At 34.9% G+C, this 15014-nt stretch overlaps 1 protein-coding gene across 1 annotated transcript; it reads left to right on the top strand.

The window, feature by feature from the left end:
- The first annotated feature begins 6090 nt into the window (after window positions 1–6090).
- Window positions 6091–13173, top strand: LOC108720881 (protogenin). Its single transcript, XM_018445146.1, has 19 exons — window positions 6091–6839; window positions 7639–7898; window positions 7987–8137; window positions 8244–8463; window positions 8535–8761; window positions 8833–8972; window positions 9057–9216; window positions 9319–9603; window positions 9707–9874; window positions 9961–10152; window positions 10231–10409; window positions 10636–10783; window positions 10863–10967; window positions 11049–11202; window positions 11311–11444; window positions 11530–11922; window positions 11994–12259; window positions 12328–12435; window positions 12523–13173. Exons 1-19 carry the CDS (start codon window positions 6773–6775, stop codon window positions 12727–12729), a joined length of 3564 nt encoding a protein of 1187 aa, XP_018300648.1. The 5' UTR covers window positions 6091–6772; the 3' UTR covers window positions 12730–13173.
- Window positions 13174–15014: the final 1841 nt, after the last annotated feature.

Here is a 15014-nt window from a genome sequence, read left to right as displayed (position 1 = left end):
CTCTCGGCCGCGGTTCATCAGGTGATCGCTGAAATGAAACAACTTTTCATGATTCAAGAAGCAAGTATCGCCGCGTCGTTGTAATCACTTCCTCGCAGCTATAAGGCTATAATCATGTGCAAAGCACTGTGTGTGAGACGTTTACGGAAAGAACGATTTTGCTAAAGTATCTAAAAATTTAATTAAATACACGGAAAGAAGATTTACTGAAGAATCTAAAAATTTAACTAGATATAGATCTGAAAATAATTTTGTTGAACCGTCAAAATAATTACGTAACTCTCAAACATGATGAGCAATGCTGCAAAAAGTTTTAACATTCTAGCAATCAGTTTGAATATCCTATATAATTATTTTGATGGCTCACAAAATTATTTTCAGATCTGTGTCTAACTAAATTTTTGGATATTTTAGCAAAACTATCCTTTCTGTCTATAGATATGAAAATAACTTTGTTGGATTATCAAAACATATAGAACGTTCAAAATATGTAGAATTTAGTTGCTAGAATATTAAAACATTTTGCAATATTGAACATCATACTTGAGATTTTTATGTAATTATTTTGACAGTCCAATCAAATTATTTTTAAACCTGTATCTAACTAAACTTTTAAATATTTTAGCAAAATTTTTCCGTGTTATGATGCGCATTATTATGAATTATTAAATAGTGTTTATTAATTAAATAGCCATAAAAATGTTTTTTAATATAGAACACAAATAATTTATGATCAGGTTTACGCGTTTAAAAACCTTTTAGATTTATTTAATCGTCTTTCCGACGAGTTGTATTGAAGCTTTTACGTTTATACATCGATAACATTATACATTACATCTCAATTTAAGACTTCCGCTTTCTTGTTGCAACAACAATCGCGATAATAAATCATTTTCACCTTTTTCTTGCAATGTCCATTGAAATAATGCTTTTATTTGACACGTTTTCGATAATAGAAATAGATAAAATATACTGGATAGATAAAAGGAAATTATATAGATGAAATATAATTTCCTTTTTTAAATTATCCTGCACGGACAAATATACATACACGTATATTGTATTCAACATATATGCGTATATTCTGAATGAATTCAATCTGAATGTTTTGTATTTTCAATGAAAACGGTTCTCAGGATTATCAGTTATAGCTCTATCTTCAGAGATATTTTACCAATCTTTATTTAACATTAAAACATATAAATGTCCTAAGAATTCTATTTGCATGTGTCTCGTGTTTACAGCGGAAATGGTTTTCATGATTATTTATCAGTCAAGATTTATAGCTATCTCCGAGAAAAGAGAATCTTCGGAGATATTTCTTCAAAGTCTATTAATAAATATGATGAAAAAATTAATACAAAGTTTATTTTTATGCACAAATCATAAAAAAACGAATTTATTTCATATCGTAGTAAAAAAAAACATTAATTCCTCATTGTTAATGTTATATATCTCAATATAACTATAAAGTGAAGAAAATAGAACATGATATAATGCTTTATTGATACATATGTCGTTTCAACGACATGACTGAAAAACAAATACGAGGCTCATGTTAATGAATAACGTTTCCTATAATCGACAAGTTGTAATTTTGCTTTATAGACGATAAAATATATACGTCAATGCGTAAGAGGCAAGATTCACTTTAATGACTGATTGGAAATCGGCGTTTTATACTAGTGCAAGATGTTCCACATGCGATTTTTTAATCGCGAGGATTACGATTATACCTCGCGGGCACCTTTCACATTCACGCATAAAACGGAAAACGAAGAAAGGTGAAACTGACATTGTCAGATGCTTATCATCGGCGCGACAGGTTCGTCCGAGTAATTATCACATTTTCACAGACATACATCATGCACATGTCGCGCTCAAATCCGTAATAGATTAATACACAATAATGATCGTTTCTCACCGATTTTTTTCAAAACTCACTTTCTTCTTTTTCAATTCTTACTTTCCTTTTCTTACCATTGCTTTTCTCACTTACTTTTAATTTTATATTTCTTTTCATTTCGCACAAAACGCGGGAACTAAATTTTGTAAAAAAAAAATAATTTGTTTAAAAAAAAAAAGAAAAAATAGATTATTATTAGATTGCTTCTTGCCTTAATGAAGTAAATTCTAATGTTAACCAAATGTTGACATTTGACGATGTATGAGCTTATCCAGAAAGAAGGGGGATTCACCCCTTTCTCCGAAATTTATAATTGAAAGTTATAATTAACAAAATCTAATATTTTTTAAATTAAAAATTAGCAACAAGAAGAACCCATACAGTACACTTTATCTGACAGACATCCTGAGAACGTCCTTATGACGTTTAAAAACATAAAGGCATCTTTTGAAAGTCTTTAGGACGTACGTTTTGGAAGTCCGTGCTAGAGAGAGATTTCCAAAATTATCCAAAAAAGAATTCTAAAAATATCTAAGAAGACAATTCATTAATATAAAAATAGCTGTTTATGTGATAACGCAGAAATGCTAAATAAGCAATTCATTAAAGCAAAATTGCAATAAGCAAAAATTGCTATTTGTGTGACAACAGAATTGATAAACCCCTCCCTAAAAAAAAAATTCTACACGCTCATGTGACGATATCAAGACCCAGAGATAACCTACGAATCACGTGAATATATAGCTTCTTTGAAGAAAATATTTTTCAGGCCACGAAGGCCTCAAAATATTATTAAGAAAAAAATGTTAAAAATTGAAATCGTCTATCATTTAGAATTTAGACCATTCATATTATTAATCACTTAGATGTTTTTTATGACATTGATTTTCTTCAGTAGTAAACACTTTAACTTTGTTAGCGATTATAAATTTTACATGTTTTGTATATAACTTTTTTTTTTTGAGAGAGAATGATTGATGTGAGTCATTATTGCAATTTCACAGCTTATGAAAGCGCCATGCCGTGAAAAGATTCGCTAGATAACGATCTCCGTTTCATCGCACGATAGATTTATTCGATCAATTTGTCTGTGAAGAACCGCAAATTGGCTTTCGAATTGGCATATCGGTAATGAACTTGACAAGTTGCGTTAATCGCCATCAGGACGTCCTACTAGCATGATAATCTCTGAACCACACGAGTTGAAGGAGACAAGCGACTTTCTTTTACGTTTACGACAATAACGGGGGCAACTACGGGGCTGGCCGACGACGGAATCAATGGTTTCTTGCAATTAGACTTGGTAGAAAAATAACCGAAAAAAAGAGAAAATTAATGAACCGTGCAAGATGTTTAACTAAAAAAAACAAGCTCTTGTTTCGTGCAAATCACATTTGTCCGGAGGCCACGAAGTGGATTGAACTGGACGCGTCATTACCGGGTGACTGTGAAATAACGGTCATTTATTTTCTCCAACGGAAACGGAGAACAATGGTTATTTACACTCCTCGCGATGCACTTCCTGCAGTTCTTGCAGACGTGATTATCATCATTTACATTTCAAGCGTTGTCATGTCGCGACCGTCGTTCCACATCGGATTAGTTCACTCGATGACAATGCGGAGGGTTCACTGGGATAAATGCTACTTTCGACCATGTTAGCGTGTCGCGAGAAAGATCAGTAAAGAGGAAAAAAAATGAATGAATTAGAACGAATCGAGAGATGGGAAACTTCGACTCTGTCCAAGTCATTTCTAGTCTTTTGTCGGACGTCCTCGCAGACGGAATCCCCCGTCATCGCAATGAAAATTTTCCCTACCGAGAGAAAGCCGACGCGTGAGGTCATGGCCGTCATGGGCGATGGCGTTCGGAAAATTGTCCGAGTAAACCGGTTCTAGTACCGATATTCTTCGATCTGTCGGTTGCCGTTGTCGCCATCGTTCTCATCAACATATGCATGTACGACACGCAGTGCTTTATGCCGCGCCTGTGGTGATTTTAGAAATAAAATGACCGCGAGGTATACTACAAGCTAACGACTGTGCGATTTCTCTTGTATATGCGATTATTATCATAGAGAAATAAGTGCGACTGGGTAATGGACAGAGAGAAACGACAGAAAAACCGGAATACCACTAGCAAGAAACATTAATAGAGCAGTTATCGAGAACGAATCAATCTTCTTTTCCTTTTTGTATTAATTAAATGACACCGAACTTCCAGGAAATTCCAGATAGAGATATATCAGTCTAGCCAAACGAGTGAACAAGAATTTAATCTGAACCTACGGAAGGATCTTTTTATCTTATAGTTAATCGCAGACTTATAACTGTTTCTACCAATGTAGTTTAATTTTAATTTCGGTTCAATTAATTCTTCATCTTTTTCTAGTTCTAAGGCCGGTATTCATAGTCAGTTCTTATATTCAAGATCGTCTTAAGTTCAGCATTGAGGTGTTGCACGAATCAATCAGAAAGCCGCATTAGCGTATTAAAGCTGCGTTCCATTTCACGCATAATGCGCATGATGCATCTTTTATCCTTGTTATTCACCGAATGTCAAACAGGATAAATGGTGAATTATGCACATCATGCGTAAAACGGAATGCAGCCTAAGACATTACTTAAGATGGTCTTGAAATAAGAACCGACTATAAATACCGGTCTAAGAATTAGAAAAAGATGAAGAACAAGTTGAATCGAAGTTAAATAAGTTAATCTTATTAAATAAGTACATCATTGTAGAAACAGACATCAATAAAACAAGGCTTTATTATGTGTATTGCACCTGCAGATTATCTTAGAGATGTTTTGGATTGAAAAGATATACAAGACTAGGATTAAGATTGATTGAGTTATTATGAGATTTACAATAATTTTTTATATTGCATTCTCCAATATATCTTATTAATACAAATGATAGAAAATATATATTTGTAAAGTATTTTTTTTATGATATTTGACATATTTATATATAAAATAATATAATTGTTTTTACGAAGAAATATACGCAATGTACTTTGTAAATTGGGTACTACTTTTTAAAAAAAGAATCTTTAAGACGTGTCTTCCCTAACAACACTACGGTGACTACACGTTCTTTATTGTAAAGGACAGTCCTTTATTTTAGGTAGCTGTCCTTTAGATTTATTTGTTTCTTCAAAATTTAATTTTGTCCTTTATTTTCCAACATTGTCCTTTACTGTCCTTTATTTTGACATTATGAGAAATTCTTTTCTAATTAGCGTTCCAATGTCTATAATATTATATCAATGAGCAAATTTTTACGGGAAATATCTTACAGTTTTATGCATATAAATACAATTTGTTTTTGTTAATTATATTTCTTAATTTTTTAAATTAAATTTATTCAAACTAGAGTTGTTTTCATTTTTTATTATTTTGAATCTTTTATTATTTCAGATCAAATTAAGGTTTATTCCAATACAGTCAAACCAGTTTCAAACTATCAGAAAACTGCGCATTTTCTCTATTTAATTATACTGTGCAATAAAATGTTATAATGCGCACATTTTTGACAATCACGAACTGGTTTAAAAATATGTAGAGACAAAGTCCTTCATGATTTGTCTTTTATTTTCTTTAACAAAATATGGTCATCGTAAACAACACAGACTTCCTGGGGTCGTTTGAACATCCTATAAGAACATCCTATAAGAACATCTCCAGGATGTATCCCGGATAAAGTGTGCTATTAGGATATCTCGATTTTGAACTTTTTATTATTGTCTGGGACATTAATATAGTAAAATGATATATTTTATTGTATTTATAAATTCTAGAAATTAGATGTTTTCCATTTGACGTCGACTTTTGTGTCATCAAACGGGAAGCACCACCAACGATCGAAATACTGTTATATAGACAGTCGGCCCTAAGGTGATCCAGAGATAATTGAAGAACGATGACATTATCAACAATTGATATAAATTTGCGATTATATAAATCACAAAAATTTATATCAATTGTCGATAATGTCATCCGTTCTTCAATCATTGATCCCGGATCCCTACTATAAATAATATGCAATACCGATCGAGTCTCCGTCGGTCAGGTCGATCTCTACTTTACCTATGCGCGCGACGCGGCCTCGCAGCTTCGAGCTTCCCTCGTACGTTTCTAGGCGGCGGTAAACGCCGAGGACGCCCGAGGGAAAATGGCAAGCAAGAACGAGGGTGTCGCGTGCTAAAATTCGACGGGACGCGTTACAACAAACTTTACGCCGGTGAAGGCGGTGGTGCGGGCACGGTATCCCGGCGACGGTGTCGAAGTCGGTCGGGCATTTGTGATTCGCGATTCGGGTGCACGGTATCGTCGATCGTATTTCCTTTATTCATGCTCGCGTAGGAATCGGTACGCGCGCCGCGCCGGTTGACTATGTGAGCGCGCATACACGCGCATACACACGCGAACGCAAAAGCAGCGCAGTGAGGTGAGTGTGATCGGGCGGGGGCGGAGGGAGAAAAGGGCGCTCCAGCTCGGCGAACGGAACAGCCGACGAGATATCGTTCTCTTTTTCTCTCTCTCTCTCTCTGTCCCTCCTCGGCTCCGACGAAGCCGATGATGTCGAACATGCGGCGTCAAGTTTTGCGCGCGAGCAATACGATGACGACGACGACGACGTCGACGACGGCGACGACGACGACAAGGAAGTCGAAGGAAACAACGACGAAGAATCGACGACGGCGCACCACAGCCGTGCTCCTCTGTCAGTGAAAACTAACACACGTAAAATATACGTACATACACACACACATACACGTACATATACACGCACGCGTACGCGCAATACACACGCACGCACGCACGCACGCACCGGTACGCGGTTGCCGATGAGCGTGGATATATGGCGGCGCGAGTACTGTTGCTGAGCGTCTTGATCACGGAAGTGCTGAAACCAGCTTGCGCCGCAGGTGCGTGCTCCATTCCTCGTGTTTACGCCTACCTTCCCCGTTAACGACGTTCCTGAGAAACATCAAATCGCACATCCCGCGTCTCCCGAGTTCCAGGCGACGATGTTACTGGTTTATTATGACGTACATGGCCCAGACATCGTCGACCGCTTCTCGTCTCTTTGTATTCCCCTCCGTGCATGAATTCTCTCCCTAATGATGAGGCAAAGAAAGAGAGATGCGCAGTTAGCGTTATCACAGAGAAACCTGATATTGTTTTCGTGTGATATGCGTTTTATATGATAAACGTCGTGAAGACTCGCGTCTTTATGACACGCTTTCAACCTGAAATATTTCTCTAGCGTTCCTAATCAAGCATATCTTCCTTAATTCTTTGTGCAGTCAGTTTTTGTGGTGCTCGTAATTCATTTCCAAAACGTTATTCAAAATATCAGTAAAATTGATATCGTAATGAATGACCAAGTAATGTCAAGGCCACATGTAAATTAAATGCTAAATTATTTTGATACAATTCAAGACGTACATATTTATGTTATGATAAATTGGTTATAATATGATGTAAATGCGTGTCCGACTGCTAAAGAACTACTAAAGATTTCTATGAAACTAATATCATCAGTGATGTAATTTCTGATCAGTCATCACTGCAAAATTTAAAAAGTTTTGAAGACTAATCTTAAAGAAATATGTATATTCTTTATTTATTTATTTATTTTAATTATTAGATGGTATTTCCACAAAATATTAAAATATACCCTATACAGATATAAAGGTAATTTGTAAACTGCCTGTTTGGCAGGTGTTAAAGGTATTGGAGGAAATATCAGTGGCAGGAACGTGTCCAAATCAGACAGTTCTGACACTGGCTTGACTAAAGGATCTGGATTAACGCTGGAAATTCAACCTAGTGGCCATGTGATACTAGGGAAAAAGGGGATCACGCTCAGTTGCATAGCTGGCTCAAATGAAACTGTGACTTGGTTGCACAATGGAATACCAGCACCTCCGTGTGGTCTTACTCGCTGTGTTCTTTCCAATGGCTCTCTCCACTTTTACAAAGTAATGCATAGTACTTTATAGATTTATTATTATGAGATTATTATGATTTATATTTAAATTGTATAATACAATGATGTATTAGGTACAGAAACAAAATTTACAAATGCAAAAGTTCAAAGAAAAGGAAAGGAATAATATTGTTAATGCTAGAAATCATAATAAAGATGAATATCGCTGTGTAACACGTACTAGTTTAGGAGGGTTGATACAATCAGCTCCCACCATTATTCAAATAGCAGGTAAGTGCAACGATCTATAAATCTATGAATACAACAGTTCTTTCTTTCAACAAAAATTTAGGAATTAGATTTATCATAGTTGTAACAAGTGTCACATGTGTTACAGAACTTGCCCATGTATTTAAAGAAACTCCAGAAAATATTACTGTTCAAGAAGGTGAAGTCACAAGATTGTCTTGCTTGATTGACAGTGTTCCTTTCCCACCCAATATTACGTGGCAGCATAATGAAACATTGTTATCTTATAATGAATCAAAGTATTCTGTGGTACCACCAGGTGTTCTGTATATAAGTGCAACGAAACTGTCAGATGCTGGCTCATATAGGTATATCTTTTTTTAAATTTCTTACCATTAATATTTTTATTGGAAACTAAATGGAAATTGCCATATTTCAGATGCATAGTCACTAATGAATTTCTAAAGAAGACCAAAAGGAGCAAAGAAGCAAAATTAACGGTTATCGTGAGAGCGGAGAACAAAACGACTCATACGCCATCGTCCTTGTTCCCACAAGTTTCGTACAATCATTGGTTGCTTAATGGATCGAATCTTAAGTTGGCATGTGCTGCATCTGGTTATCCATCACCACTTATAACATGGTCATTTATTCCTCGTTACATAGGTAAGACATTTGAATGCAGAATACACGGTTAGTTAAAAAAATTGAATACATTCGATCATATTTGTTTGTAGATAATGTTACAAAACCTCGCATCCTTCTTAATTCCACCACTGGCATTAGTATATTATCTTTAACAAACGTGAACATTTCCAATGCTGGTGTCTACCTGTGTTCTTCAAAGAATTCTATTACCAATGACTTACAAGTACAGGTAAGTGATTATACTTGCGACTGAAAGTAATTAATATTTAGCAGATATAAATTGACATATTCATATATACGTAAATTATTGCAGAATATAACAGTAGATATATTAATACCACCATCATTTGTAAAAACGCCGACGAACCAAATCTGTCCAAATGGAAGAACAGCGAGATTCGAGTGTCAGGCGCAAGGATTACCCGTACCTCAAATTTATTGGCTGAAAGATTCATTTAATATTACTATTAATGGTAATGATATTACAGACAGTATTAGGACTTGTAAAGGAAGAACTTATCTAACACAATTTTTGTTTACTCTTACGATTAATCGTGCATTTTGAATGTTAATAGGTCGCAGAACAACTTATGTTAAGGAATATAATAAAATAGAATTAGCAATATCAGCAACAGTGCCGTCTGACTCTGGCATATACCAATGTGTGGCGGTAAATGCAGCGGGTGAAATTTGGGCTGCTGGCCGGCTCCAAGTAAATACATCGCGTAATAGTCCTGCCACACCCACTTCTCTAAAGTGTCACGCTATTTCACCAGTTAAAATCCTAATTTCGTGGGAACCACCAAAGTCTGTACCATATACCAGTATTACAGCTTATACCGTCCATTATAGTCCTGTAGGTGAGTTTGATATCTTGCGATAAGTATAAAGAACATAGATCTCTTCAGAAGCTTTTATTTCAATTATCTATATTTATACATTTGATATGTATTTCTAATACAGAAGGTGGTAAGGAGGAAGTTTCGCCGCCAGAACCAGGGAATTCTACGTCTGTAGAAGTAACAAAACTTCTTGAACCGTTTACAAATTACTCGTTCTACGTACGTGTGTGGAATAATTATGGTGCTAGCGATCAGTCGGCTACCATTGTGTGTTCCACTGCTCCAAGTGGTACGTATTTCTGTTCCGTTTTTATTAACTTTATCTTGTAACAAAATATAACTTTGATTAATCTGAGATAATAATTTTACTTCCAGTTCCTAAAAGCACACCAAAAATGAATGTGAATATAATCAGTAGTACAAAACTAAATGTATCGTGGGAGCCCTTGAGTAAAAAGGAATCTCGCGGCGTCATAGTGGATTATAAGCTATTGTGGAAACTTCACCAGAGTTCATCCAGATTGGTACAATATCTACCTGCATCCATTGAATACTATATAATTTCCGGTATGATCTTTGTCTATCTTTTTTTTTTTTTGAGCTTTACAAAAGTAGTAATCATACAATCATATATTACGAACGCAGATTTGGTACCTGGAGCACAATATGATCTTCAAGTATTGCCAAGAACAAAACAGGGCGAGCCAAATATTAGTGAATCACAATTGGATTGGGTTACTGTAACCATGCCATCTGAATCTAATCAGTTTACTATAAAGAATGTAGATATTCAAGTATTAATTATAAACACTTCAATTATCAAGGTTAGTATCATTGATTAATATTAGAAATATGAACGTTTCTTATACTCATTAAAAAGAGTACCTAAGTAAATAAATTACTATGAAAATAAAAAAGGTGAAAAATCTAATATTTTATCAATATATATATATACATATAAAGAACGTCAATAAAAAGTAATAGAGTGTTAAAATCGTAAAATTTTTATTATTTTTTGAATTGTTTTCTAAATCTTTGTTCCAATACTAGATGAAATGGAAGATCAACTTCAAGCAAAATGATCAAATTGAATCAAAGTTCGATTCCTGGCAAATTTATTGCGAAAATCAAAATGGTGAAAATTTAAAGAATATTAGTTTACCGCAGAATATTACTGAATACTTGTTTACTGATCTTGGTAAGTATTTTACAATAAATAATAACACTTTTTAACCACGTTATTTAAATTAAAAGTACAATAATTAATTTTTATCCAGATATGAACGATTCTTATACTATGCATCTATGTATGGTGAAGAACAGCTCAGATGAAGCAACAAGTTGCTTAACAAAATATGTAGAGACCGTAGAATCCGATCCTAGTAAGTTTGTCAAATTTTTATGGATTATATCTGCATTGAATAAAAGAATAAATAATTTTATGCGATAATCTTGCAATTTAGATACTGTGTCAATGACATTGGAGGCTATTCCCGTCTCGCCCACGTCCATTAATGTGTCATGGACATTGTCCGATGCGCACGATATAAATTCATTTGAATTTTGTTATTATGCGGTGCATGTGCAAAATTCTAACAATTCTAAATGTTCTGTCGTGTAAGTATAGCTCGATCTTTTGAAATATATAAATATATTTGAATATATTTGAATATATACCTGCTGACAAAAAAAGTTTTAAATTTCTTTAAAATATATACTTTACAGAAACGACACAAAAACAAGCGTTGATGAGCTAAAGCCTTTTACTTTATATGAGTTTAAAGTAAAAGCCATTAGACATGACACAAATCGAACCAATTTTTATAGCAAGTCTATAGAATGTTATACAAACGAAGATGGTGAGTCTCTAACAAAGTTGTTATTTAATAGAACAATAAATATGTCGGCTTTAAATGGGATTTTATAATGAACGAAATGTTACAGTTCCTGGTAAAGTCGAAGGGTTACAATGGTTCTTGGAGAACAATACAAAAGTACGAATTGCATGGGAGGAACCGACCAACATAAACGGCATTATACAAAATTATATTGTCGCATATACCATAAATTTGACGACGACGTGGAATAATGTGACTGTGTCCGGTAATAAAAGGACGACGAATCTACCAGGTTTATCACCAGGGAAACGATATTTCGTTATGGTGCAAGCTGCGACAAATGCTGGCTATGGGAAACCGTCAAACCCTATTATTGTTTTTACCGGCGGTACTAGTCGTAACGGTAGTAATGGCGGTAGTAATAACGGTGGTGGTGGAACGTCAAAAGTACCTGCCCCATCGGGCAATGAGAAAAACTCTAAGCCCGATCAGAGTCTAGGTGAGAGAAATAAATAGACTTAGGTTCAGAAACTGTGCGATTCGTTAATAACCCTTATTATGATTATATAGGTGTGATCCTCGGGGTGAGCATAAGCATCGGATTTATCATGATATGCCTATGCAGTATATACTGCCGAAGAAAGTTCGAGAACTCACGATTGAGAAACGACGCTCAACCTACGAACGGGTGCGTGCTATCGCGAAACAGAAATGAATGTTGCGCGGAGCAATCCTCCACATCTATGAGTCAACATGTGAATGCCCCGAATGAGATTGAATTGGCAGTGCTATGTCCATCATCACCGATCGAAACAAATCCGCACTCAGACGCAAAGGTAATTGAACGTCGAAAATTCGAATTTATGTGAATCTTAACAAGAAATAATATATATGTGTTGTACAGGGCGCACAGTCTAATGGGGTTTTCGAAATTTGCGCGAAAGAACCCTTATTGTCGCCGTGGGAGGTTAATGGAGGCTCGAAGGATGTTCATATTATGGAGAATCCTCAGGTACTACCACGGATCTTAACAATATTTTGTTATAAATAATAAAGACGCATTATATCTTACTGATTAATTCATTCTTCGTGATTGCAGTACAAAAGAAGAGGCAGCTCCGCCTCGAATGATCAACGGGAGGAGGAAGAGGAGCAAGATCTAGAAGGCACGCAGCTCACAATGGTCAATTGTACTTTAGGCAGTAGTGCTAGCAGTTTAAATAACAATTCAGGATGTCCGGACGATGAGATTTCATCACCGACAGCCACGTGTGCATCTGTTCCGGCGCTTGGACCAAACGGGTGAAAATGCGTTAGGCAATACGCTAAAGTGTTCAATGCTTCTCAGCGGTATCAAGGTACAACAGGTAGGAGTACATGAATTCTCCTATTTCCTCCTTCCTTATGGTATGCCATCGATCACACTCCGAATCAATGCGCGAGAAAAAGAAAAAAATAGCGATGTCTAGCCCCGAGAAAGCGAAAGCAATGCAAAATTGCAACAACCTCGCGAAGCAGGAGTATTGTCTGGCACATGATCGATGTAAATAATATTGTTTTGAAAGAAATTGTGGCGTTAATCGTCACGTTGTAAATACGAACAAGAAACATTTATCGCGCGGAGAACAAAGCTCGTCTACATAAGCGTCTCAGTGAAAGCAACTTAATTCTAAAATTTATTGCATTCTTTGTATGGTGCACTTGTAACATTGCAATGCAGTGATCGCGTAGACGATATTTGAAATATTTGCCCGACTTGTGTATGTACAGAATAATTTAAAATATTGTTTGAAAATAAAAAGTAAATATTTTTGAAAAGAATTGAAGAAAATTATTGTATAGATATGGTTAAAAATTTTTGATATTATATATTAGTATATTAGCGAATACTGCTGGCAAAATTATTTTTGTATTTAGTTCCCGATTGAGACCATTTAGCGAAATGCAAATTTAGAAATTTAGAAATGCAATATTTTTGTACATAAGCTGTTTCAAAAGTGTTTAATTTATCACTTTTCATTGATCCTTAAACGTGTCGAATAATTCTGTACATATACAAATTAAGTGAACCATCAACGTACCGAAAATTGAGAGATGCGCGAATAAAATGAATTGAAATAAAAAAACAGCAAGTTTCCGATGCCTCTGTGTACATAGAATAGAATAATTATTGATTGTGAATATGTTCATAAAATATCACGTTTCGAATACCGACGAGCAAAAAGACACGTGGACGTGCATTCCTTCGCGTTTGGGAACACAAAATTGCTAAATATTCGGGCATAGTATGGCCTAAAAGTTGATAAAGTATCATTCTGACAACAGTTTTCGGGCTGATGATTGCTTAAAATGAAGCAGAGACACACTGATCATTCCAAAATAAGTTTTCCATTGATATTTAATTGTGAACAAGGGAAGAACGTTTAGTATTAAGAAAACAGGGAAAGGCTCTAACCAGATGCTACGCGTTTTTAGAAATGTTAAGAAAATTTTTTATTCCGTGTTTTTTCTTTTTTCCTCTTTTTTTCTATTTTTCTCTTTATATTTTAATGTACCGTATGTGTGTCATTAAGGTATCACTTTTACAAAAATATTGATTTCTCCAAGAAATCAAAGTAAAAATCTTTTTTGCATTTGGAGCTAGTGTGCATGACAAATGAAAGATATGTTGAATAGCTCTTAAAATATTTGATGTAAGTTTTGTATTAGTTTAAAATGAACTATTGATATATCATACTTTAAATTTAAAAGGAAATCCTATGAATGGGAAGGAATATTCAGAAAGATAATCGTACTCAGAATATTGCGATTCGAACGAATGGCGAATAACAGGCCACCTTGTTTTCTCACAATTGTTTACTTCTATAAGAGATTGTAAAGACTGCTGTGTGTATTAATAGACGATATTTTTATAATTAACAGAAAACCTCGTTGGAGAATGTTTATGTGAAAAGACTTTGCGTAATATGTTACGTACGAATTTTACGTATTCCTCGGATTTCTTTCCGTTCATAAGATTGATATCGTTTTTAAGGCGATTAGGTAATCGATACAATTAATGTCAACGTTTTGTATGTACGGTATTTAGCGTGTTAACTGGTAAAGCAGTTCTGTGTATTACACAAAAAGAAAGAAGCAACATTCAAGACGAATCTACAAGACACATATTCCAGACTGGTGCATGTTACCATGACAGAAAAACCCAACACAGTACCTGATAGAATAAGCTATATCGTTTAGAGTGAGACGTAGAAATGTCAATGTTATTACTGTACCTCCACTAATTGTTATTTATTGCATTTTACATTCAGCATATACTTTAGGTGAACACATTACACTGGATCATGCAATAATATAGTCACCATGAGCACAGTATGAAAACAATTAACGCTAGAATTAATTCGATCTGCATATATTAAAAAGACTATCATATCTTCATTCCATAGAATATTACCACATTTCCATAACAAAGTCTGTTAGAAGTCTAATATATTATTACTGTTCCGTTTCGTTTTATTCAAGAGACGAGAACATACTACTGTTATATTGTCGATACTTTGCGTTTAATACGGAGATATTTAGTTAACTAAC

The sequence above is a fragment of the Mycetomoellerius zeteki genome, unplaced genomic scaffold, assembly GCF_001594055.1.
Source record: "Mycetomoellerius zeteki isolate Tzet28-1 unplaced genomic scaffold, Tzet1.0 scaffold156, whole genome shotgun sequence".
NCBI lineage: Eukaryota > Metazoa > Arthropoda > Insecta > Hymenoptera > Formicidae > Mycetomoellerius > Mycetomoellerius zeteki.
This window is presented reverse-complemented; position numbering and strand designations above follow the sequence as displayed.

What these genes read in the sequence shown, in the direction of transcription:
- LOC108720881 (XM_018445146.1), top strand. Translation starts at nt 6,773, where the DNA reads ATGGCGGCGCGAGTACTGTTGCTGAGCGTCTTGATCACGGAAGTGCTG. An exon ending in GAAACCAGCTTGCGCCGCAG is followed by an intron (nt 6,840 to 7,638) that starts GTGCGTGCTCCA and finishes CCTGTTTGGCAG; the next exon opens with GTGTTAAAGGTATTGGAGGA. An exon ending in ATGTTATACAAACGAAGATG is followed by an intron (nt 11,445 to 11,529) that starts GTGAGTCTCTAA and finishes GAAATGTTACAG; the next exon opens with TTCCTGGTAAAGTCGAAGGG.